At 31.2% G+C, this 26,592-nt stretch overlaps 1 protein-coding gene across 4 annotated transcripts in view; it reads right to left on the bottom strand.

Annotated features, from left to right (window-relative positions):
* Positions 1-26,592, bottom strand: part of Pura (Puratrophin-1-like) — a 71,817-nt gene that overhangs the window by 32,868 nt on the left and 12,357 nt on the right. For 2 of the 4 annotated variants that reach the window (XM_070638630.1, XM_070638631.1), the window contains exons 2-3: positions 15,143-15,601; positions 13,102-13,314 (exon numbers count right to left, since the gene is read on the bottom strand). In XM_070638630.1, the coding sequence (XP_070494731.1) occupies positions 13,102-13,314; positions 15,143-15,601 (672 nt within the window). Of the gene's footprint in view, positions 1-10,239; positions 11,036-13,101; positions 13,315-15,142; positions 15,602-17,158; positions 17,599-18,568; positions 18,756-26,592 lie in introns of those variants that run through there. The other 2 variants (XM_070638632.1, XM_070638633.1) reach the window with 2 other exon arrangements.

The following is a 26,592-nucleotide window of genomic DNA, read 5'->3' as shown; positions in this document are numbered from 1 at the left end:
GTTCATGCGTCATTGAATCGATGTCGTGGGGAGTTCTCAACAGAATAATTTGAGTTCCTTCTGAGAATTTATGTCCTTAACAGCATTCTTCTTGATTGCTTTAGATGTCTTGATGCTTAACCACTTGTTGATAGCCTACATCTCTAAAACTGCATGCGTAGCTCAATAATGCAGATTTTCGCTGCTGTCTTAACATTCTTCAATGAAAGCTTATGCAATTGATCTATTTCCTCATTTCATTAACTATCCACAAACCAAATTCCATTGGAAATTCCACCAAACCCCACAAGAACCACCACAACATCAATACATCATCATTGACAGGAGGAAAAAACCACCGATGATGAAATCTTCAAATATAAAATGACACTTATGCAATAAAAATATAATAATACCTTCCACTCGACTAGCTTCCAATTTTTCTTTTTTCATTCATCAGTCTCCAATTACAGATTATTTAATCATAATCCAAAGTGTCATTCCCTCGAAATACTCTTTCAAAAGACTTTTTTCAGTATCAGCTGAATTATTATTATTTCCTTTTATTTCCTCAATCACCAACGAAAAAAAAAGCTTCTACTCATTCACTACACTTATCTTAAGCCTCTCATTACGTGCTCATAGTATAAAATTTCATAATGTGCTGTGTACGGGGTAAGCATACGATGATGATGGATTTAAAAAAAAAAACTATATAAATTATGATTCTTTTATCGTAGCATGGATATCATACTCGCATCGGAAATATTAACGCACTATGAGTAATGAACAAGACGCATCTTGTTAAATGCTACAATAATAAAAACATTTTACTGAGAAATCAGAAACCAATTTTGTAAGAGAGATGAAATTTATTTGATAAAAATGAGTCTTGATGAAGAATGACTTGTCCCACTTATATAGCCGTTTCTCATCGCGCTCTAAAACTTTGATTTGGATGTCGAATGTGAGCATATTGCTCTCGACTATTAATGCAGTATAATAAAAATGGAAACGAAAGAAAAACACTTTTGATTTCAATAGAAATGTAAAATAACATTTGATGATATTCAAGACTTTGTTTTGTTAAACTTCTTTTAAGCTGGGCAAATTTCTTGGAACGGGTCGATGGAATGCGATGCATTTATTCTTGGTCGGTGCCTTTTGATGGCTGATATTGTGTTATTGAAATTCTTTTGAGGGCTATTAATGAGCTATTGAGATCGTTTTAATGAGTTCATGCATGTAAATGTGAAGTTATGAGATGCATCCTTGGACATGAAAGTAACTGAATGAATTTCTGTTAGGCTTTATTTTTAATAAGGTTAATATGAGACACTCTGATTTGAGGATGATCAAGAACGGGTTTTAAGTCTTTTCTGGGAATATATTAACTACTGTGTGACAATCTAGAGCTCTTAATTTATTTCCTTAATTCATTTAAAGCACTTAATCCGACACAAATGAAGCAGGCTCTAACAAGGACCTTTTAAGACTCAAACCTCCTTAATTAGCACCAAATGGAAGACACTACATGTGAATGTCATATAACAGTCATTTGAATTCCACATGGAAGCTGCCATATGACATCCTAATGAAGACAAAGCCTTTACAGCTCCATGACACAGCCTTCTTCTTTTATATTGCTGGGAAAGGTCCAATTGAACTAGATTTTACCTAAATCTAAGCACTACTTAAGTCAGCAAATGAATTTTCTAGCCTCCTTTAAAGATAACAGACCTAAATATTGTCACTAAACTAGATTCAAATGTAAAGCAATAATCTAGTTGTGCATTGCAACACTATATTCATTAAACATCTAATCTATGTTATAAATGACATTTAAAACCATAAACAATAACAATCCCGAGTGTATAAAGAGCACGCTAAGAGCATGCTCAAATTTTCGCTGAGCACGCTAGTGTGAGCATGCTCTTTCATACAAAACCTGATGTCACTACTTTACGCTTCTGAGCACGCTCAGAGAGCATGCTCTTTTAACGTGCTCAGAGCACATCGTGAGCATGCTCTAGAATGTGGTGTGACATGAGACATTTTTTGAAAAGTGTCATGTGACATAAAGTTGAGCATGCTCAGAGCATACTTAGGAGCATGCTCAATGAGCATACTCAAGAGCACACTCATTGAGTATGCTCTAGAGCGTGCTCACTAAGCATGCATAAATATGCAAAATTTAAAAAAAATTAATTAATTTTCACTTATGGAAGGAGAGAGAGAGAATGTACTTTTTTAATCATATAATATTAGTTCTATTAGAAAATGTGTTTGTAATAAATTCTGTTTAATTAATAATCTGAAAAAACCAAAGTTAGAAAATTTCGCTTTTACCTGGATTCGAACCTGAGACCGCTTCGTTGCTAAATGAGACCATCGCCTTAACCATTACGCCACCGCTGTATTTTACCTAATAATTTATATTTGGCAAAAACCATATATAAATGTTATGTATTTTACTGATTAATTTTAAAAGTTTTTTGGCTATTTTTTTCGGTGTTTCACTGTATTTTCAGGTGGATAATTTTCATAGATTTTTCCAAGATTTTCCACATTTTCTTGTTGTGCTCAGGATGTGCTCTTGAGCATGCTCAACGATGTGCTCAGGTGAGCATGTTAAAATTTCATAAACTACATTTTCTTGTTGTTCTCAGGATGTGCTCTTGAGCATGCACAACGATGTGCTCAGGTGAGCATGTTAAAATTTTATAAACTACATTTCCACGCTGTGCTCAGGATGTGCTCTTGAGCATGCTCAACGATGTGCTCAGGTGAGCATGTTAAAATTTCATAAACTACATTTTCTTGTTGTGCTCAGGATGTGCTCTTGAGCATGCTCAACGATGTGCTCAGGTGAGCATGTTAAAATTTCATAAGCCACATTTCCACGTTGTGCTCAGGATGTGCTCTTGAGCATGCTCAACGATGTGCTCAGGTGAGCATGTTAAAATTTCATAAGCCACATTTCCACGTTGTGCTCAGGATGTGCTCTTGAGCATACTCAACGATGTGCTCAGGTGAGCACGCTGAAATTTCATAAACCACATTTCCACGTTGTGCTCAGGATGTGCTCTTGAGCATGCTCAACGATGTGCTCAGGTGAGCATGTTAAAATTTCATAAGCCACATTTCCACGTTGTGCTCAGGATGTGCTCTTGAGCATGCTCAACGATGTGCTCAGGTGAGCATGTTAAAATTAAATATGGTATAATACATGAGTATGCTCAGAATGTGCTCATGAGCATGCTCAACGATGTGCTCAGGTGAGCATGTTAAAATTAAATTTGACATAATGCATGAGCATGCACAGAATGTGCTCATGAGCATGCTCAAGAGTATGCTCAGATGAGCATGCTAATACTTAAAATGCCATTTTGCATGAGCATGCTTAAGATGTGCTCAAGAGCATGCTCAGTAGTGTGCTCAGGTGAGTACATCAACATTTTGATTTTGAGTATGCTCATGAGCATGCTCAGTTGAACGTGCTCACCTGAGCACGCTCAAAAAAATTTTATATTTTTCGAGAGCACATTCAGAGTGTGCTCATGAGCGTGCTCAGTTGAGCATGCTAAGGTGAGCACGTAAAACGATGAATTTGAGCATGCTCAGAAGCGTGCTCACAAAACTGAGCACGCTCTTTGTATACTCGGGAATGCTCTAGATATTCTCTTACAGCATTTAACTAGATTAACTTCTCGAAAAAATCCATCTCATCATGATAATAAAAACAAATCTAAGCGAAATAATATGCTGATATGGACTAGAAATTTATTCAAATAGAAGCAAAACATTTCGAAATTATCAGACTCTCCAAAATACATCACACAACTCGATTACTCAACATTCTCAATCAAATCAGTTTAGTCTACACGTCATGCATCTAGCCAGTTCTGTTAGAATTCCAACACAGCACACAAATCTTCATTAATTGTTATAAAATAGTGAAATGGAATGAGATGGAATAGAAAGAAAGAGAATGAACATGATGAGCATGATGCTCATTAATCAATAGGCGTTTTAAAACATTTCAAAATGTGCAAACAAAAAACAGTCATCAATAAATCAACACGATGCACAAGCTCAACATTTGTGAAGTGAAATTTTCTTCTCTTTTGTTCTCCATCAATGGCAGTAGCTTCTTTGTATTTGTTTGCATATTGCCATTAAAATCACTATCATTGTATCAATTTTTTTTGTATGACCTATGGACATTTGACTTTTTTCATTTTCTTCCTTACTTGCTACTGTTGCAGCTTGCTTGCTTAATCCACAAATGTACAAAAATGTTGCATATTTTTTGTGCAATTAATTAATTGAAATGAAAAGAAAATCACGATATGGAAATGTTTGATAATTCTTGAATGAAATTGAAAGTTTTTTCGCTGACTGCATAACATCAACAGCATCTCATCAATATCTCTTTACTAGTCAAGTTTTCTTTCCTCCCAGCGAGCTCATTTTTCAAAAAAAAAAAGTATGTATAAAAATAAAAATATAAGTTATGAACTTAGAGGGCCAATTGGTAATGATGTCAGGTATTAGGGGATGTAGGCTGGAAAGGGATATTTTGGGGAATGAGTGTAGGGATTGGGCATGAACATGGATTGACATAAATCGACGTCTTTTTTGTCAAATCTCTGAGCAACCCTGGTGTCTCAGTGACTTGGTGTCTTAGTGTTTTGGTGTCTTGGTGTCTTAATGCTTTAGTGTCTTAGTGTCTTAGTGTCTTAGTGTCTTAGTGGCTTGGTGGCTTGGTGGCTTAGTGTCTTAGTGTCTTAGTATCAAGCATCCTAGGGTCGAGTGCCTAGACGCTATCTAGTGTCTCCATGACTCACATCATCCCCGCACAATCCCTAACAAGGCAGTGATTCAAACTAAAAATTCGCTGAGCCCATAAAACAAATCGTTTCTCAAGAAAGCGACGACATGATGATATTTTTATGCATATCAAATTCTCAAAAAAAAAACTATGCAGCATGAATATACATATTGACGCCAGCGTACATTTTCGTTCTTCGTATTAAGTCTCTTCAGTTCACACTATGTGCAACAAACGATAAATTAATTTATTTTCATTTTTTTTTTCTTCTCCTTTAAAAACATGCATGAAGCTATTAATTTTTGATGCCTACTCACAGCAACAACAAAAAAAGATGCTAAAGCATAAATATTTTTTATTATTATTGAACATAAATCGAAATAAGCATCATCATACATGCTTGTCGTCAACTTGTAAAGGAAGGAAATAAATTTCGGAAAAATAAATTTTTATTTCGCATATTCTTAAAATATTACTCGAATGGCAATGGAATTCCTGAGATGATGAATGGGAATGGGAATTTTTTTTCAAGGGTTTTTGGAAATGAAAATAATTTTCTAGACTAAATTTATTGGAATTGGTTTGTTTATTGAAGATTATTTCAAATATTTTGCTAACCTACAGATTATTGTGGGAGGTGATGTTTAGATTATGTCGGTGGTGGGCAACCTGTGAGCTGCGGGACACTAGTGTGTTGCTTAAAACTGTTGGAAATGTTATGAATCGTATGTTTTGTGATGTTTCTGTCGAGGCTTATCTTCAAGCTGTGCTGTGAAATTCGAAAGGTTGTCCACCACTGGTTTATGTGATGGAATTCCTTGGAAATGTTTTGATTAAGATTTACATCAGCACAACCGAAATTCTTAAGAAAATTCAAAGTTTAACAAAATAATTTGAACTTTTAATTTAGATTTCAAATATTAATCATGTCCCCAACCCTTGAAGTCCACAAAATTTCTAACCAAAAGCCTCAACATTCACCATACCCAGCACATTAGCACAACCAATAAATTATACATCACAAAACTTAAAAATTCATTTTTTTGTGGAATTTTTTAAATTTAATTTTCAATATTTTTATTCTTTATGTTGTCAATAATCACCACATGTGGGCTTATTGTTAGTTTGAGAAATATATAAAATAAAAATTACACACATTGCAATGCGCATTTAGTCATCGAAATACAGCAGATAGCATTTTATATATTTGAGAAATAAATGAATTATTGAAAGCGAAATTGAAATAAAAAGAAAAGTTATTTTTCGAGTTAAATAAACAACAAAAAGTACACATTAAACAAGCAAATTTCCTCCAATGCATATCTACATAAATACATCTAGTGTAAACCTTTGAAGTGCGTACAGATGAGAGTGAAAATAGAGACGGCTCATACGGCTGAGGCACAGCATAAAAGATGGAGATATTTGACTTTCCTCCGTCGTCTCCATAAGATATAATTTATGCATTTATTAATAAACCGTATACATATGTATGTTGTATGTTTGAGCATAAATTTTAAGGCAATCTAGAATGCATTTTCTATTTTTAATGTAACTTCACGCATTTTTGAGTAAAATGTAAAGGAGCGGAATTGGAAGAGAAATGAAAACCTTCAAGTCATTGCAATGTCATGACGAAAATTGCTTTTAGCGGAAATTTTTTTCGCGAATCAGCATGTGTGTTTGATGGTTGATGAATGGAATGACTTTTGTGGCTGGATGAAATTATGAATGAATTTTAAAAATTTTTGTATTGTTGCTGATCATCTAGCTGAGATGGAATTTTAATACGTTTTTAAAAGTTTCTAAAAGTTCTTCTTTTTTAAATTTTGAGTTTTTAATCAAATTTTGAATTTTTAAATTTTTGGAATCTTTAATTTTGTTTAAATTTTTGAAATTTTGAAATATTTTTAAATTTTGAGAGCTGAATTTGATTGAAAAATTTCTAGAAAATTAAAAAAATCTTATTATACCTAATTTTTCAAGAAAGCTTTTATGTTTTGTTAAAATTTAAAATCTTGTGTTTAAAATTATTTTTTTTTGTTTTTAACAAAATTGAATTTATTTTGAAATTAGGAAATTTTTAAGTTTGAATATTTGAGAATATTTGAAAGTTTTTTAAGATTCATTAAAAAATTTTACTAAATTTGATTTCAAAAATTGAAATTTAAAATAACTTTTCAATATTTTTTTAAAATTTAAACTCAATTTTTAACTTTTCTAAATTGGATTTTTAAGCTTTTGCTCAACTTTTTCAAAGTAAAATAAACTTGAATATTCAATTTCTTTTTCAAAAATTGAAAATTTAAGATTTCGAACTGCGCTCAAAATTGCCAATAATTTCTAACTTTTTTTCCGCAAAAAATGAATAAGTTTCATAAAAATAAAACAAAAAAAAATATGTCTTTCAACATTCTTGTTGTTATTCCCTTCAAAGTTGTACACACATAAGAATTTACATTCATTCATTTATTTGTTTTCTAAATATATGCCACAGTAAAGAGTAGATAGACCAAGTTAAAAAATGGAAAGAAAAGGTACATAAATTATCTAGCTCCACATTATTAATAATATTTCTTTCTAGCAGTGTCAAGTGTTTGTTTGTTGAACTCCTTTATGTTTTACTTCTTTTATTTTTTGTGAACATAATTTATAACTTATAATCCACACACAACATCTACCTCAGTTAATGAATATTATTTTTGCCTATATAGAGTCAGCCACTTTCTTCCACTCTCAAATGTCTTCAGGGCAAATGAAACTTGCTTCTTTGTCGCCGCACTCTCGGTTCTTTTTACATTGTTTGCAATATGATAGTGAGCGTAAGATAAAGAAATTCTCAACATTCTTCGAGAAATGCATACATCATGTTACTTTTAAATATAAATAAATGGAGAAAACGCAAGATAATATTACAGAGGTTCTTATCGTTATTATTTCATCGGGTATATTCATCTCATATTCAGGTTCTAATGAGTCGAATCATTTTTCATCTTCTTCATTCTCTGCTACATCAAATTGCATAAATATTTAAATTATTATGATTATAAGTTTTTACACATTACAAATTTTTTCATATTTATCACATAAATTTATTGAGATTTATCGATGCTTCTTGATAATGATCATGTACACCTTGCTTTAATGTTAAGGATGTACACGCAGTGAATTCAATGATGTTCAAAGATTCTGTGAGAATAAATATTGTTTGTAATTTAAAGGAACGATTAGAAAGATTTTTTTTCTCAGAAAACTTCATCAATCTTTGTGATTTTTTAAACAGTTAGTTTAATAGAAACCCCTGAGGGTAAGAAATTTAATCACACATGTTGTCGATCATAGAATGAGAATCATTGAGTTTTTTGCTATTGAACGGTGCATTTTTAATTATTTTATCGAAGTTAATTGCTAAAAAAATGTTTTTAAAATGTAAATTACAAATTTTTACATGATTTTCTATGTAAGCAATTTAAAATTTACATCTCAATTTAAACTTGATTTTTAGAAAATTTTCAATCAGATTGGAGGACAATAAAGTGATTTTTTAAAATTTTAAATTTTTAAAAATCAAAATTTCAAAATTTTTAAAGATTGAAAAATTAAAAATTCTTAAAAACCAAAAATTCAAGAGCCTACAAATTTGATATTTATTAAAATATAAAAATTGAAAAATTTTAAAAATTTTAAAAGATTTAATTTTTTTAAAAAAAGAAATTTTTTTAGAATCAAAAATTCAAAAATCTAAAAATTTGAAACTTTTTAAAAATTCAAAATTCTAAAAATTTAAAAAATTCAAAATTCTAAAAATTTAAAAAATATAAAAAATTCAAAATCAAAAATTAAAAAAAAATTTCAATTTATCAGAAAACTTAAGAAAGTAAATAAACCTTTTAAAATCATTAAATTTTATTTAATTCAAAAATATTTTTCAGCCCACTTAAAAATTAAAATTGTAAAAAAGTCTTAATGAACTGCAGTTAATGTCTTTTTACACACCGGATCTCTCCTAAATTTGACAAACTTTATCTCCACAATCAAAAATATTTTGACTTGTTAAAAATTATGAATTTTTAATATAAAATAAATTTACCACCCAATTTTCATACCAACGTGTCCATTTTAATCAATCACTCCAATAAATTAAGCATAAAAACTCTTATAATTTCTCATTAAAAAGAAATTTTAATTTCCCTCAATGTTTTAATTATAAGAAAATAATATGGTTAAAATTTCATTGATGAATATTTATAAGCATGTTTCCCAAATTAATTTATTTGGCTTTTATGCATTTAATTAAGATGTAATTTTTGGATATGAGTGAATGTTTAAAAGGAATTTAACAAGATTGATAATTGTGAGGAATAAAAAGCCTTTTTTTGATGCTTGCCGACAAACTTTTTTCTCCTTTCTAGCTGGCTATTATGACACCTAATACCTTGAACCCTAAAATTAATTCTTTCGACCGTCTATTTATCAAGCATTCAACATTTTCTTCATTATTTCGATCTTGAGCTAATTAATCAAAAGTCAGAATCTTTTTAAAATATTTTTTTTTTTTGAACCCATAGTTTTTGTGATGTCGAACAATTTATCAAAATTCATTGAACCACACAAAAATATTTTACCCCTCGCTATTTTCAAATCATTCATAATTTTGAGATTTTTAAGAAGCGATTATCCCTAAATATTTGGATGAAATCATTGATGAGATGGGAGCAAATTGATAGTGACGTCCATTTTTGGTTAAGTATGCAGAGACTAAGGCTGAACGATTTCATGAAATTAAGTTTCTAATCTTATATACTCAAGCAGAACTCGAAGTTGACTAGAATTTTGTTTCGAATTGAGTCGACTTGAGTCGATTTTCCATACAAAATCTGACTCGACTTAGTACAAGCTCAAGTGAAAGGGTTCTTATTCCTCGAGTTTAAGGGACGCCAAGTCGCATCCAGAAAACTTTAAAACTCTGTCTATTTGGAAAAAGAATATGAAAATTCAAGTCCTAGCCATGACGTCACTTATCAAATATCCCTAAAAAATCTCAAATTCTGAGAAATCTTCATTAGAACTAAATTAGTCTGAGGCAATCTAAAGCTTGATAAAAATCAATTTGAGGCTTGATTGCTCTGCTATCATCAAACACGTAATTACGAAATAATCTCAAAAAATTCCTTAAAAATTTCACAAGACACGCAGTTACTCAACGCCTTGGAGAATTAACTCTGTCTACTCCATGTAGTTGGTCAATCCTCATGTGAGTTCAGCCTCACTGCTCCAATTTATTTCAGACCTCACTAATAATCCCATTATTGACAAGATCAACATCAAACTTAATAGCTTGAGTCACTTTTATGAGCACAAAACGACAATAATTCATCAATTAAGTCAAATTAAAATTTTTTTCATGGAATTAAAAAGACACTCACCAACTTTAAAAATTAAAAAAATGTTTTATGACACAAAAAATATCGTCAACAAGTTCACACACAACAGAAATAATCCGATGCAGTTAAAATTCCTTAAAAAATATTTTATTTTTTCTCGTCAACGTCTGAGGCACTTTACATAAGAATCTTTTTTCCACCAAAAATAACTTACTCAGTATATTTGTTATTTATTTTTTTCTACATCCACACAATGTGATATGTGCACTAAAGTATGTTCTCGTGTTACAATTTATTATTATTTTCAAAAATTCCTCGTTTACATCTAATTATAAGAACACACACACAGCAGAGAATCTTCACAAAAATTCTTAACGATCTTCTAATTATTGTTGTTGTTGCTTATGCGGCACAATATGTTTTGAGGCACAAAATTCATCAAAAAAATTGTATCCAATAATTTATCCTTCAATTCACTTTTTCTTCTTCTTCTTCTTCTATTCTTTTATAGATTATCATAATTTATATTCCATTCCATTCACAAGATCACTTCACAATTTTTTTGTATTTATTTATTTTTATTAACTTTCTTCCCTTTTTTCTGTGTAATTTCTAGTCAATTTCATCAACAAACTCTTTTTTTTCTTTTTTTCTTTCAATTCATTCAGTTTTCAATTCAGAAAAGTGCTTACACAATTAAATGTAAATGAATCTCTTTAAAGCAGGCAGAAGAAAGAATTTTTTTTTCTCCTCTTCTTTCACTTCTTTTTTGACTCTTCACAAAAAATGACTTTTTTTTTCTTTTAAAAGAAAATAAAAAAAATGCACGACAAAAAAAAATTAAAAACACGTCTGCACACTACGAACGACCGAGAGAAACATAATGTGTAAACTATTCAAAAAATGATCTTTTGCTGCATGCGGCATAAATTTTTTTGTATTAAATTTCCCCCTTCCATATAAAAATATCTTGTTGTTGCTAAAGATAATCTGCTTTACCGAATGTTTTACAGCTGTTCAACATTAAGTGTTGAATGTTTTATGTTGAATGTTGTATCAGGTGATTCTAAGAATGTTTCATGCAGAATGTTTTTGAGGCAAACATTCAACATTTTTTTCCGCTATGCTTTGCTGTCTTTTTTCGTACAAACAATAAAAATTTATTTATTTTTTTTCTTCTTTCGAATCTTTTTTTGTTTCATTTCCTAATGCAGTTCAATGAGTCATTTGATAAATTAATTTTTTACTCGATTGGATCTGTCTGAAGTGAGACTCCTTCGAGGCAGACAAAGGAGTTGATTTTTCGGGAGATTTATTTTTTGTGTTAGTAAAGAAACAGGATTTTGATATATTTGAGATTGTAGATTGTTAATGGAAATTTATGATTTCTTTAGAATTTTGAGAGAAGATAAATTTGGATAAATTTGAAAGAACAAGAATGTCTTTAAATTATTTTTTAAATTGTAGATTATTTGTGATGTGTGCGATGATCTTTTGTGCAAATTGACCTTCAAATTTGCGATATTTCGCATTTCATCGCAATGAACTTGTGGTTACATGTACAAAAATCTGAAGATTCTGAAGCAACGTATGGATTCCAAAAGCATTTTTTAAGATTATAAATCGGCAGAACGTGGGACTTTATCACAAATCTTTAATAAATCTTAAATTTTTGATTTTTATATGAACACTTGAATTTGGTGGCATAAATTTTGGTAATTAGGCAACCAAAGACTCATCGAGAGAAGCTGTTAGAACTCATAGAGAAAGTATGGCATTTGGCATCGGTAATTGGCAGACGGAAGCCAGTGATAGAGCCAGCTTTAAGAGTCAATTGATCTGTACGACCAGCAAAGAAGAAGAAGAAGACGCATATCTAATATAGAATTTTATAATTCCTATCCAGAAAATCAAAATTTACTTCTTTAACGATTTACCTTCTTGAGAGAAATAGACAGCGATTAGTCGATTGTATGTCTAGATATAAACTTGAAATATCATGACAAATTCCTATAATTCAGAGCTTAAAGTCAATATGGTTGAAGTCGACTCGAGCTCTGCTATGACTAGGCATGCAATGGGTCAATCGCAGCCAGTGCCACTCAAGTCTACTACGAATCAACTTAAATCTTGTCTCTTCTACAAGTGAATTCTGCTTAATTCACATAAAAAATCGTATTAAACCATAAAACACTCATATTTAAGTACCATACATTGCGAAAAAATCCTTTAACTTCAAAGTAAAATTCATCAGAAACCTGGACAAAAAAAAATCCCACCCGAAAAAAAGTCAAATTAAATTAACACTCTACTTAAATAATAAAATAAATTTCTCAAGAAATTCCTCAGATTTTTTGACGTAAACAATTTCCATTTTTTACATAAATCTATACAAAAGACTATCATTAGAGTGCATGATTCAAGCTTAAATACGATGTGATAAATGACGAAATATCATGTAATTGTTTTACGTTCATGTACGTTTATTAGTTCAAGTAACAGAGCTTTTAAAAATTGTGATGTACCATAAAAGGTCTTTTGTGTGTAATTTCGTCAAAAGTTGAAAATTGAGATTATAGCTCGAACCTCTTTAACCTGAACAATTAAAAAGCCTCGCTCTCTCACACTCATTCATGAATTATTATGCAAATGACCCAGTAATGAAAAAATTGAGATTACTTATTGTTATTATTATTTATCCCTCAAAAATTATAATAGTGCACATCGAAACGAAGCAATAATATTTTTTAAAAGCTTATTCATGTTTAACACACACACCATAAGTGTATGGCTTAAGTCTATGCGCCTATTAATGAAAATATCAATTGATGATTAATAGTCGAAGTTCAAACATTACTCGTGACTTAACAATATATCTTTATAGTAAGTGAAATGAATACTCACTGCATCACCTTCCATAAACTTTTGTTTGATCTTTGCGATAATAACTGCAGCTGGCGATAAAAATATATCCTCAAATGATGTGAGATCACCATGAAATGTACATACAAGAATATCGCGTGCTTGTCGTATCAGAACATCTCTTGTGTGTTCCATATACAGCGGATACAGCTGACCCAAATATTTGTCAATGAGACTTGATACGCTGCATGAATCCTACAAAGATATAAATATATAAGAATAAATATTATATTTTAAATTAAGAGAAGAAAAAATGAGATTTATGATGAACAATAGAGTGCGAATGAAAGATCTCTTTATTGCTGTCAAAAAATTTAAATAAATCACTCGATGTACACACACGTACATACTTTAATAACATGACAGTTGAAGTTTATAAGCACTTCTTTGCGAAATATATCCAAAATATATTTACAAAGCTTTAAAAATTAAGAAATCAACAAAGATTAATTGGAGAGACTTCGAAAGGCAAGCGCAGAGAATGTTCGACAAACAAAAAAAAATCATTGCCGGCTTAACAGCATTAAAATAATATTTTTCTAGATCACAAAGTTCACGATTTTGCGATTGTATCGTTTACGAAAGGAAAAATGTTTTATATTTTTTTTGTGTGCAGAAATTCTTTAATGAAAAATAATATTTAAGGTACATAAGGAGTTATTGTGGCAATAATTTTTCATTATTACATAACAATGCTCTTGCACTGGCACTGCTCGCAAAAAAAAACCTCATCGAAGTGGCATAATTCACTTTTACTCGATCTTCCGATTATTATTCTCATTTTACTTTACAAATTCGCTATCTGTTACACTACGTACGTGCATATGCACAACATGTGCGGTTTTTCAAATTGCATAGACCCATTTCTCTCTTACATTCCCTACATACTTATTGAATGTTATATTCATATGACCGAATGACTTATAAGTGCACTGTTTATAGGTCTTTTATTTGTTGCTTCTATCAATAATGTGAGGAATGAATAAGTAAAAATAATAAAATTACAAAGCATTTGACAGTTAACAATGTAATGCTATGCGGAGAATTTTATGTCGTGGGATTTATGGTGAAATTTGTTTTATGTCCACATTTTTTTTTACTGTTTGATGGATTTGATTTTTAAATGCATTGAACAGGTATTTTACAAGTATTTTATTGGATAAATTAATAGGAAATATTTCTTAATATGACGAAACTTTAAAAGCTTTATTTGTTAAGGCTATGAGGTGCTGCAGCTGCGGTAGAACATTTTATAGGTTAGGTTTAAGTAGAGGTGTCAATTAGGTGACATTAGAAAGGTGATCAAAGCTGTATCGTGGTAGCATTTGACCTAGACTAAGCAATACCTACGTATAGGCATTGACACTATCTAGCAAAAGCCACTGTCTAGGTAAAGTCAACAATGATTGACCACATAATAGCACTTGATTTATGGCTGGCATATACGCATAAAAAATAGTCTATAAACTACTTCCAAGTCAATTCTAAACCATAAATTCCATCCAACAAGTGACCACAAAAAAAAATCAAATAAATCAGAATAAACAGTTTTATTGGACATAGACTTGATGTATTTTAAATTTATCAATTTCTGCTTTCATCGAAAATAAGTAAATTTATGTAAAATAAAAATCATTCAATATCCATATGTGCTTTGAGCGTGCCAATAACTATTCATTTTACACATTACATGTAATAGAGTAATATAAGCAGCATAATGCAAGAAATTGATACTATAAACCATAATTGCCGAGCATAAAGAGATCTTTTTACTATTTTCCTTCATTCCATCACACGTATATTAACTTAAAACTCTTTGCATTTTTATTTTAAATATAATAAAATTATCTGCCGACATAAAATCTCTAATTTCACTGCATGCCTGTAACCTATAACTAACTGAAACTGTGCTGAGTGACTGTTAAGCATTATGCATTCTTATTCATTTCTCCTCTCCCCAAAAAAAAATCTCATGTGATTGGTGCAATAGAAGAAAGAGAGAAAAAAAAAACACAAAATTTACCTTATTGACCTGAGATTCCACCAGAGGCACAGTTTCAGTCATGCTCATGCATTTAATTTCATTATCGATCGCTTCCTGCTCGTCGACTGCTTGATTTGTTTTTATACCTCTTAGCAATTGCATATTATTGTGATTTTGTGAATCATTTGAGTCGTCAGTTTCTGTAAGGTACCATGATGTTGTTGAGGCAGATGATTGCGGGATGTCTTCATGTACCGTTATACTACACGTCTCATCATTCTGATGTCCATAAAGTGCATCTTTGCATCGTTTCAAGTAGCTTCGCACCTTCGATTTACTCTTACGCACTTCACACCGATCCATTGTGGTATTAACAATAATTTCTTCGAGTTTAGAATCGTGTAACGTTGAAGATGATGACGATGATGATGCATCTATCTTATTTGATTCAACTCCTTCAAACGCTCGTGTCGCAGACGTTGAACGTGAAGATGAAATCTAGAAATATATAAAAAGAAGAGGAAGAGATGCATAGATAAATAATGACATTCAGTACAATCAAAATATATCGTAAAATAAAATAGAAGACGCGATCAATGCAATGCTCTTTTGTGACGCCTACGCATCATATAAACATGTCTTAGCACTGCCTGCCTCACATTATAGTCAATGTCATGTATGTAAAATAAACTCATTGATTCATAATTTTAAATAAAAGCCGATTAGGAAATACACAGACGTCGTGTGCCTTAGAAAACCGTTTCAATCCAATTCACGAACAAGTCAAAACATACAAAACACACAAAAAAAAGTCTTTTCACTCATTTCATGCCACTGACATTTTCGCACAGAGTTCAAGGTCAAATTTTATTATGAAAATGAAGTTTGTGCGTGTCAGTGTGGATGACAATGAAAAAACATTTTTTTCTTTTCAAATGGTTTGTTGAATTAGGACGGAATGAAGAAAAAAAAGGAACAGCAATTCCAAAATCATTTGCTTGGCATTTTTCTCATTAATTTTATTTTTGTTAACGTTAACATAAAAAATTTGGATTTCTGCCAAAGTACTCAAGCTCGTGCAAAAATTCTCATCAGATATTATATATCGAATAAATCTCTCACCCATCAATAGTACAATAGCTGAATAGTAATTTGACATTTGATTCGTGTGAAAAGTCGTTAATATTACGGATATAAGAAGACTAATGATGGTTGGAAAGCAATTTCTTACAAGTTTATTTAAAAAAGTCTTCAATGTCGAGATTCCTTCTTGCTACTTCATAATAAGTTCATCAAAAAGTTCTGACAGACATCCCCCTTTAGAAGTTAATAAGTGCTGTTGCCTTGCAATTCAAACAATTTGAAAATAAATTTATGGGTAAACATTAAGCATTTCCTTATGTTTTTCCTTCTTGTTTTCTCATAACTTCAAAAGCTCTCAAACTCATCACATAGCAATAAAAAAGGAGCGTTCTTTCCACAGACTAAACAAAATTTGTGTACAATGCCATAAAAAAGTTTTAAATATCCCATTGCGATTTTGTGTTTCCTTAACTCTTATCCCGAGCGGTGCATGAGTGGAAGATTGGTATTTATTTGGGTAGCTGGGCATTTTGGGATGGACTAGAAGGTACATGGAAGGGTTATAGTCAACTAAGTCCATAATTTTGGAGACCAATCACAAATAGCCGTTAGACAACTTGTACGGCACCCTTAATTCAATTTGTTAAGCAATCTAAAGCAATACAGGATACTATGAACCCTATCCCGGTCAACTGAACCTTAATTTTGATCAGATTTACTCAAATCTAGAACATCTCATGCTTTAAGGAGCTTTAACCTTTCAAAAATCAACAAAATTCCACCACATTTCCATTCATATGCCTCTCGGGCATGCTAAATTTAATATGAGATGTTTACATTCCCCGCAAATAATTTTTGTATATTCCTCCTCCATCTCCACCCCTCCCTTCTAGTCTATAAAAAAAAGTTTTTGTTTTCATCACAATCACAATTTCATTTCTGTTGATTTTTTTTTCCTTTCTGCTCACTTACTTTCTTCCTACGTGCCAAATACATTCTCGTTCTTTACTTCCCCGCTTCAATTCATCTAAATTATTTTACAGCGAGCCCTGATATCTCGTAAATGGGGTTTATATTCTCACACTAAGGTGCTTTTTGTGCATATATATATGAAAAATCTATTTCATCTGGATGTTGTTTGAGGATATATACATGTGTACAGTAATAAGTAAATGATATTTGCACACTGTAAACTAATTTTTCCGGAGCTCAGTAAGAGGAACGTGACTGCTGTTTATATGCTTGAGTATAAATCCAAATCAGCGATTTTGTCAGTCGCTTTTGAGAGTTTATTCCTTTATTATTCACTCACTCTTCTACATTCAATCGAATGTTGAGCACGTTTTTGTTATGTTAATTATCGTATGTCCTATTTATAGGTTTTATTTACTGTTACAGTAGTCATGTCACAACTATATCATATCGATGTTTTCATTTTAATAATTCACTTTAGCGCATTTTCTCTTAGTAATTGAGATAAATATCTGATTTGGTCTCATTTTGTCTGTACATAGTCATTTGTCTGCGAACAAGATAAATAATAAATCAAAGTTTTGACCTGAATGGGGGTCAATTAGTTGTGTTATCTCCATCTATGTATTGAATTAGCTCCTGGAGTTTATAGGGTGACTATAGGAGAGAATGACTGGAATTATTTGTATCTCACATTCCATGAATACATTCCAAAAGTTTGGCAACTGAGCTAAACCACCGAATTAAAATCAACAACCTCAAAATTCTACAAAGTGCTTGAGGAATGTTTTATTTTTCACAAAAATCGATGGTTACCCCAGAGACAATTTTGTATCCGAGATAAATGTGAATCTATGTAGAAATATTCCAACCAGAAGCGTATCAGAATTAATCACAAGGTAAGACAACAAAATAAATAAAAGCGGTCGGAAATATGGGGGTTAAAATGTTATGAGCAGTTCAACCTAAAAGCAGCAGTTGAAAAACCTTCTGTGGAGCAATTTGTGCACATAAATATTTACTTAACCCCAGAAAAATGCTCCCAAAATTCAATAAAAGATTGTGGATGAATTTTTTATGACATAAAGTTGAACAGAAAGTATCCGAAAATAGTCCACCGAGAATTAATCACTTTATCTAAAAATATGCTGTCATCACTGTGTTCTTTATGCTATTCATCCTAGCAGAACAGTAAGGTGGTCGATTAGAAGTGACGTCTCACAAGGATAGCTTGAATTTGACTCAAGTTTTGGACAAAAAAGTCGATTCAAGTCGACTAGACTTCATACAAAATTCAAGTTCAAGTCAAGCCTTCATACAAGTCTGACGTCATTAATAAACGACCCCAAAAACGTGCATTCAATCTACTGATAATCCTCAAGAGAAAATGCGCTATCATCAATCACTTACGGCCTTACTTTACACTTATATACACACTTGTATATAGGACGACAAATAACAATAACTTGTAATTATTTTAAATACGAAAGAACTTTCTGAAATCCTTGATTTGATTCGTGAACTAGAAAAATAATAAATGTATATCCAACAACAATAACAATGGACAATTCTGATGAATTTCAAATCACATTAATTGATTTTTTTTCTATTTTTATGGCGCAATTTATGAGCAAGTCACTTTCAATTATTATGTTCTGTTAAACAATGACAATTATTGGACGTACTTAAATTTAGTTTTTTTATATCCAACACTCAACAATTATTTGTTTTTAGCACTGTGGTATTTTCACGATATTAAAATTAACTCCGTAGTCAATTAATGTTTACTATTTAGAATTACCACGAATTAAGAAGTTTTTGTCTATGGTCTTAAATTATAGTAATTCCATTTTTTAAGCACAAAATCCAACCATGATCTAAAATTTATTGCGATTTGTTTTTAATCTTTTTAGCGCCCACATCTCTCACTTCTTTTATGCTCATTTTTTTTCCTTTGTTTGACTCTTTTTCTTTTAAAAAAATATAAGAAATAATATTTTTTCAATTCCTTTACAGCGCAAGAATTGTAAAAAAATATTTCAATTGAATTGTTTATTATATGCACATTTAAAGCTTGATGCACCGACAAATTCACACATTTTAATATGAATGATAATAAAAAAGATTTGAAGTATTTTATAGGTCACTGGTTTTATATAACTCGGTCATTGTCCCATATATTCACTAAGATTCTTTATTTATTTATTTATATTTTTTTTACATTCCGCTCCTCCGACACTCGATATGTATCTATTCAGATTTCTGTTCATTGCCGATACTACGCACAAAAAAAATTCAATAGAACGCCCTGAGCCGGCAAGTTTTTTGCTCCTTTTTGGTTCACTTAATATTTTTTTGTTTTATATTTCATTAAAATTCACAAATTATTTTCATCTTTTATGTAATTCCTCCAACTTCTTCTGTTTCTACATGATTGTTTCTTGTTGACTAAAAGCACGAACTTGAAAAATTTTTTGTGTTTGTTTAGAGTTGAGCAAAAAAATGTTGTATAAAAAAATTTATTTTGAGCTTTTTCGCCTGACGAAACTTTTGTATCTTATTTCTACGTGTATGTTTTTCAAGGAGTTTGAATGAGAGAAAATTTTTCATCGCGCACGCGTCAAATTAGAACTGAAAAAGTTTTTTCAATGAATTTTTATTTTCTTTTCTTGCTGAAGCTTTGATCATGTGTCGTCGCTAGCTTTTCTTACACGTGATGAGTCATGGATTTTTATAAGGTACGTTGAATTATTTATAAAAAAAAACTGTTTATCGAGAAAATTCTTTTATGTGATTGTTATTCTATTGGAAATAACAGTGTTGGGAGTTTGAATGCCTTACTCACTTAAATCATAGATGGTTCAGGGCGTTATACCTCAATCAGGCAAAACTTAAGCAAAACAGTGGAACATGGTTCAATTAGACTTGCTTTAGCTTGGATTTTTGCTATGAAATCTTCAATATTCCTCTATTGTCGTACTGTAAAGAACAAATCCCACCTTCTTTTCTAACTAAAACCAGCAATAATTATTTTGGATGACACCCTCCACCATCTTACTCCTGCAACTCTTAATCTAACTTCTTTTGATGTACACTAGCAAACTGTAGTCTAAGGAATGCTCAAGATACCTGCCCCCTAGAATAACAACACTGGAAAGCAGTACAGCACACTTACATTCACTAAACCTTTTTTCTCTCGAATGGCACATTTTGTTAGCGTCAATTAATTCTATAAATTCGAAGGCCTTTCATAAAAGGTGCTTTATGGATATATATTTCTTAGATCTGATCTTTACGTTTATTATTTATGTAATGCAAATCAAAAAAGAAATCGATTTGTCTCGGACATGGGAAAAATATGTATCTAGAATTAATTAATGAACAATAAAGTCGGATGCGGGTGCAAAATATGCTTAATATAACCAACATTCTTAGCTCATGTAAAATCACGATTTGTTAATTAATCGAAGTCACATGCAAGTAATTCTGTTCACGATTCTTGTAAGATAATTATTGTGTTTTGCATTAACATTTCTGTCATTAAAGCGATATTTTTAGAGTAATTTTAAGTTTAATGAATTTTCAAACACTCAAGGGTGTTCTTCACAATTAGCATATGAAAGAGACTCAAACTCATTACCATCCAAGCGTCAGAACCACCTTTTTTTGCACAAATAAAGCTTCAAGAGGCAATATCGACTCTATATTAGGAACGGCTGACGAAGAGTCTTTAAAAATCAAAACTCCGGAAAATAATGACTAATTTTTGCACAAAAAGATTTAAAGCGCATTTTTGTAAAGTTTATGAGTTTCTCATCAGTTTAAATATAGTTTATTGTTTCAATCATCCAATAAATCCATGAAAATGTCCATTTCAAGCAGGAAGGCAGACCTCCGAATAAACAATATGATTGTCTGCATTTGGAAAGGAGATTCACAGTCTAATTTTGGATTCTTCTTCTTTCTCTTCCGAGAAGTCTACATTTTTAGCTCCGTCCATTCTCTTTATATCCTAAATGAAATTCCAGCTTCTTATTTTTTTAATAACTCAAAGAAACTTTTTTTTATGGCAGACTTAAAAATGTAAAGCGCGCGGATCATCAACATGATTATCGCTATTATGTCCAAACACAATTACTTCAATAACTTTTTTTTATTCAAACATTTTAAGCACGCATCATAATAGAGGAAACAGCATTTTATTTGCTTCTCAAACAGAAATTAAAAGTGGCAATAACAATGGATCATTTCAATTTTTCCTAAAAACTCTAACGGATCCGTAATAATAAAAAAATATGAGATTCTATTGTTGCTAATATTTTTCTTTTTTGTTATGCGGATTTAAGTGCAAAATTTCTCGGAAAAAAGGCTAAACAATCATAAACCCAAGAGAATTAGCATTAACAATAACGAAAACAAATTTTTTTTGCGAGTTTCTTATCAATAGAACAATATCTTTCAATTAGTTTCACCAAAATTTATGCTCTGTAACAGCTTAAGTGTTGGAGCACAGTTGTAAAACTTATTTCAATCGTCTTTCTTGTTAAGGTATTTGTTGTGGCTGCTCAGAGTTGCTGCTACTTGATTTTGTGGAGTAATTGGATAGAGTTCAATGCGATTTACAACTGCATAAGCAACTTAAGTTCGAGATCATGGAATGCCTAGTCTGATATGTTATTTGCTGTTCTCCCGAGGGCGACATGAGTTGGACCTGAGGTCAGATTTGATCGAATACTGCCCTCAGGTTGAGTCACGTTGACTTGGCTTTAGAATTTTCATCTTATCTACTCGATCTGTCTTTCGGGTATTATATTTGGGGTGTTAGGTCGATATAAAACTGAGTTTGGTGTGTGCATGGCACCAAGACAATGCAACGCTGTCCTCAAACCTCTAGTTTGGCCTTTTAAGAGTCAAACCTAGTCTAATTTGCATCGCAAATTCAAATGCTTTAAAGCTAATGAATAACATTAACAAGGCTGAATTTCCCCAAATTACAATTGACCCAGAACTAATCCAAACATCTACCTTACCACCACTGCCTTAAAGTCATAAAAATAGTTTAAAAACAAACAAGAGAGAAATTTTCTAAGAACATTTTCAAATTCTTTGTTTTCTTTGCATAATCAGCGAAAATATGTATGTGAAGTTTATGAAGTAGAAATATCAAGTTGACCGTAAATTGGCAAACTGTATTTTTTACGACTAACAAAAGTCACGAATATTTTTTTTCTAAATTATATTTTTATCATTTTGTTGTTTATTCTGCACGCATTCCAGAAAAGCAAATGCTGTTAAAAAAATCAGACACAAAAAAAAAAGACTGTTCTTGACAATGACTTAACAAAACGCACGTTGGCGTGGAATGACTTTTAAGAGAGTTTTGAGTTAAAGTCACATAGTGAGATATCCATGTCTCGTGCTATATTGGAATCAATGCATTCACATACTCATAAGTATAGACCTTAAGAATAATGAAAAAAAAGAGACGAAAACAAAAAAATAATAAGGTGGCGAAACGTAACTTCCTGTTCACCTATGCATTCAGTTAATAAGTATAATGTTTGTAATATGTCTGGCCTTTGTACTTCTAGATAGACAGTTCGGATTAATTTACTAGACAAAAATTTTAATTTATTTATCTAACAAGCGAAATAAAAACAGGAAAATTGCTGCTGACTAATATTCTACAATTTTTTTGTGATCTCATTGTAGGAAATTATTTGTTTTCATGAAATGTTCTCGTATTGTTGCTCGAAATAAACCGTTGGATACCAAAATTATCTTTTAATCATCTGACTGAATATTAAATTGAGTAAAATTTTGTTATTGGATTGCAAGTTAGTGGCAGTTTATAAGGTGTAGATTCACAACTTTGAAGCTGGTACCATTAACACGTTTAAACAAAGTTTAGAATATGCCTGATACGATCTGTAATAGTCAATTAATTCTAACATGCTGATGCATTAAATCTCGAATTTAGGATATGCAATGTACAGTCTCAAGAAAGGGAGCTACTGAACCATTTGACAAGTGCACTGTTGATCAACCAGAGACATACTAGAGCAGCACGCTTTGAAATATCGTTTTTTGTTATCAGAGTGGCCTAAAGTAGTCATTATTGTGCGTTTAGGATAAAAACAGTCAACATAGAGACGTGACGGTCCCATAAAGGTGCCTGTTAGCAACCAAAAGATGCCAAAACGGATAAACTTCACAAATCTACTAAATCTGACTTAAAAATTAATAACCAAATATATTCTAAGACCCGATTATGATATGTATCATGCAAACAATCCTCAACATATATTGCAACATTTGCTTCTTAATGCTAATCCTATTTAGGCTTAAAAGTTCGTTAGATGCCGTGCATGAAATGAAGAAATTCATCAGAATAAATGAAAAAAAGATTCTTTTTCCCATCGTTGAAATGCAAAAAGATCTTCTTTGTTTTCGTTCATATACATTTAATCTTCAGTGAAATTTGTCAGGTTTTATGATGAGAGGCTCGAAAAAAAATTCCCATGAAATTGAAAGAACATTTTCTTTAATTCCTGTCAAAGCATTGCAATTAAGACGCACATAGTAACTGACAAGAATCTGACAAAATCATCCCAAGACTCTCTCATGAGAATGCATATGATTCCCATCATATAATCATAATTCAATCTGAAATGATAAATTTTTCTCTTCCTTCCCTCCTCTGTTTGTTTCATAATAATACAATCATGGCAGCTACAGCTTCTTCTTAGTTCCTCGATTTCCATATGAGAGAACTTCAAGTCAGACACGAAAAAACACAAAAAAAAACTGATTTTTATCGTTGATTCATACAATTCAATTTCAGTGTCATTGCAATTATTAAGTTTAACCTTGAGAGATGATACACCGACTGATTTCACCCAACACGAAAGTTGAATAATTTACGCATAATTTAAATTATTTATTTCATCACATATTGCAATTTTTTACACTTATTGTAGCTAAATGATAAATTTATTGGCGTGACGTCACCGGTCGAAGAGCTTTAAGTAAATATTTAAGTGTGGAAAATGCCATGTTTGTTGGATATTCAACTAAGCGGAACCGCAAGTTAAACAAAACAAAATTTGTATGATAATTAGAAATCACCAAATGCTACCGCATATGCTTAAAATATTTCTATTAATTTCCTTTCATATTTATAATTATTAACTTTCACAGCTTTTAACTGATAAATCGTGATAATTGTATTTCCTACAAATATTTCATGGTATTTTGCAAATTATTTAAAAAGTTCGTCTCCCTTGAACTTGCAGACATGTTATGACAGCAAAAAAAGGAAAATAAAAAAAAATGTTTGAAATCTTTCAGCCCAAATGCTTTTATTTCTAATAAGAATTTCTCACTTTTTGACTTGATACCTCTTTATCTTCTTCCTTTGTTCTTGACAGTTTAACAATTGTTTTTATAACGTTCTGCCTTTCTGTTTCTCATTCTTTTTTTCCTCTTCTTCCATCCAACTTAAATGAGTTATGCAATTGTTTGTTGGTTCAAGTAGAAACGAAGGTGGCATAAAAGACGAAATGGAACTTTTTTTGGTTGATGGAATCTTGTCATGTTGGGGAATAGAGCGCATTTAAGAGAGTATTGTCAATATTTGGGAGGAAATATAGCCTAATTTGATCTAGATTAGATTAAAACAGCTGTATTAAACTTCATTATCTGAGTATTTTAACAGTGCAACAGCTTTTATACTTTAGAGAGTAAACCCAACCAAGAAATCAGTATGCAAACTCAAATTCAGTCTATACTTGATCTATAAACATTTAGGTTGACTGTAAGCTTGTCTCAAACTGATTTTTTACTGATCTGCTCACTTGGTGTCTTAATTCTCACCATAGTTATTAATTGAACAATTTACAAAGTTGTCCATTCGGAATTAGACCCTATTATCACCGAGTAGCTCAGGTTATGTATCTACAAAGTAAAAATTAAGTAAATTTGTGCCTAACAAAGCTGGAAGTCGTGTCGAATTTACGACTTCTAGTCAAATTCAACTATGCGGAGCTCTTACGTCTAAAATATAAATTCCACCAACCATCACACCAGTCATCAGAATAAATATTTAAACTGCCGACAACTTATACCTTGCACCTCATAAAAAAAATGCTCAAAAAATGAATGACGCTTGTTGTTTTATCTCAAACGAGAAAAAAAGTTAAATAAAGTCATATAAAAATTTTTTAATGGCATTAGCAAATAAATTCTTATACAAATGAGGTAACACAGAGAAGCTTATCAGGTTTAAACTTTAAAATGAATTTTCACTTTAAATATAAATTTTTTTATGTGTTACAGCGCAATAATCACTTAAGCGTGCATCGCATACATTTAAACATTTTTTTTTTTTAATTTCGTTTCGTATTTTGTACTTTATGAGCTCATTTTTAAGTTGGAAATTTACTAAAGATCATTGACCGTATCACATACTAAATTGAAGGTGATATGTTTTATTCATAATAATTATGAATTGCTCTGCTTTTATGCTGCTTATGCTTAAAGTCTCACAATCAAATAATAATGATGAAAAGCCATTCTATATGCGTGTTAGGCTTGAAAACTTCTTTTAAGAAATCACTTTCAATTCATAAATTTTCATTAGGTTTCGCCTCGCAGTCGGAATTTTCATGCGGGAACCATTAAGTCGTGAATTGCATATAATGCGTCATAAAAATTGATTTTCTTATTCATTCTATTCTTCTGTACATTAATTTCTATGATGAGAATCATTCGCATGAATCTTTACAATTATTGCTGCACGGCAAAAATTCCCTTTCAGCGCGCGGGTTGCAACCTTTTTTATGTTGCTTAATGAAACAAATTTTCTTTACGAACCGGTACAATATCATTGTTGTGTGATTGCATTATTGCACTACATTTTTTATTCCCTCTTCATTCCTACACTCTCGATTCGTACCAGGTGCCATTTGTGCCATTCGGTTACTTTAAAGAAATTCCTTTTTTCCATACAATGAGAAAAAGAAGTTACAAGACACATTTCTTGCTGTGTCTTCATTTGTGTCACTGGTATAAAAGAAGCATTAGATATAGTGCATCGCATGCATGTCGGAGTTGTAAATTAAAAGGAATATTATTGCACAACTTTATTTTTTCTTCTATCATAATCAACTTTATAATTCTTCCCATACGTATTTGCATGTGTGCACTTAAGGAATGGATATGCTATGCATTGGAAACTTTATGGAATTTCATTCATGTGCAAAAAGTTTTTTATAGTTGCTGATATTGCAGGGAAGTATTTTTTAAAAGTTTATAATCTGATTGCAAATTGGGCATTTCAGGAATTGAAATAAAAGTTTAGCTTAAAAACTCATTTGTCAAATTTGTTTGTGAATGAAAAATTATTTTGCAGATAGAAATTGCTGTGGATTTAT

This window comes from Chironomus tepperi, unplaced genomic scaffold (genome assembly GCF_022539635.2).
Source record: "Chironomus tepperi strain 1889 unplaced genomic scaffold, CSIRO-AGI_Ctep_v1 contig_176, whole genome shotgun sequence".
Lineage (NCBI taxonomy): Eukaryota > Metazoa > Arthropoda > Insecta > Diptera > Chironomidae > Chironomus > Chironomus tepperi.
The sequence above is the reverse complement of the archived record's forward strand: the minus strand, read 5'-3'. Positions and strand labels throughout refer to the sequence as shown.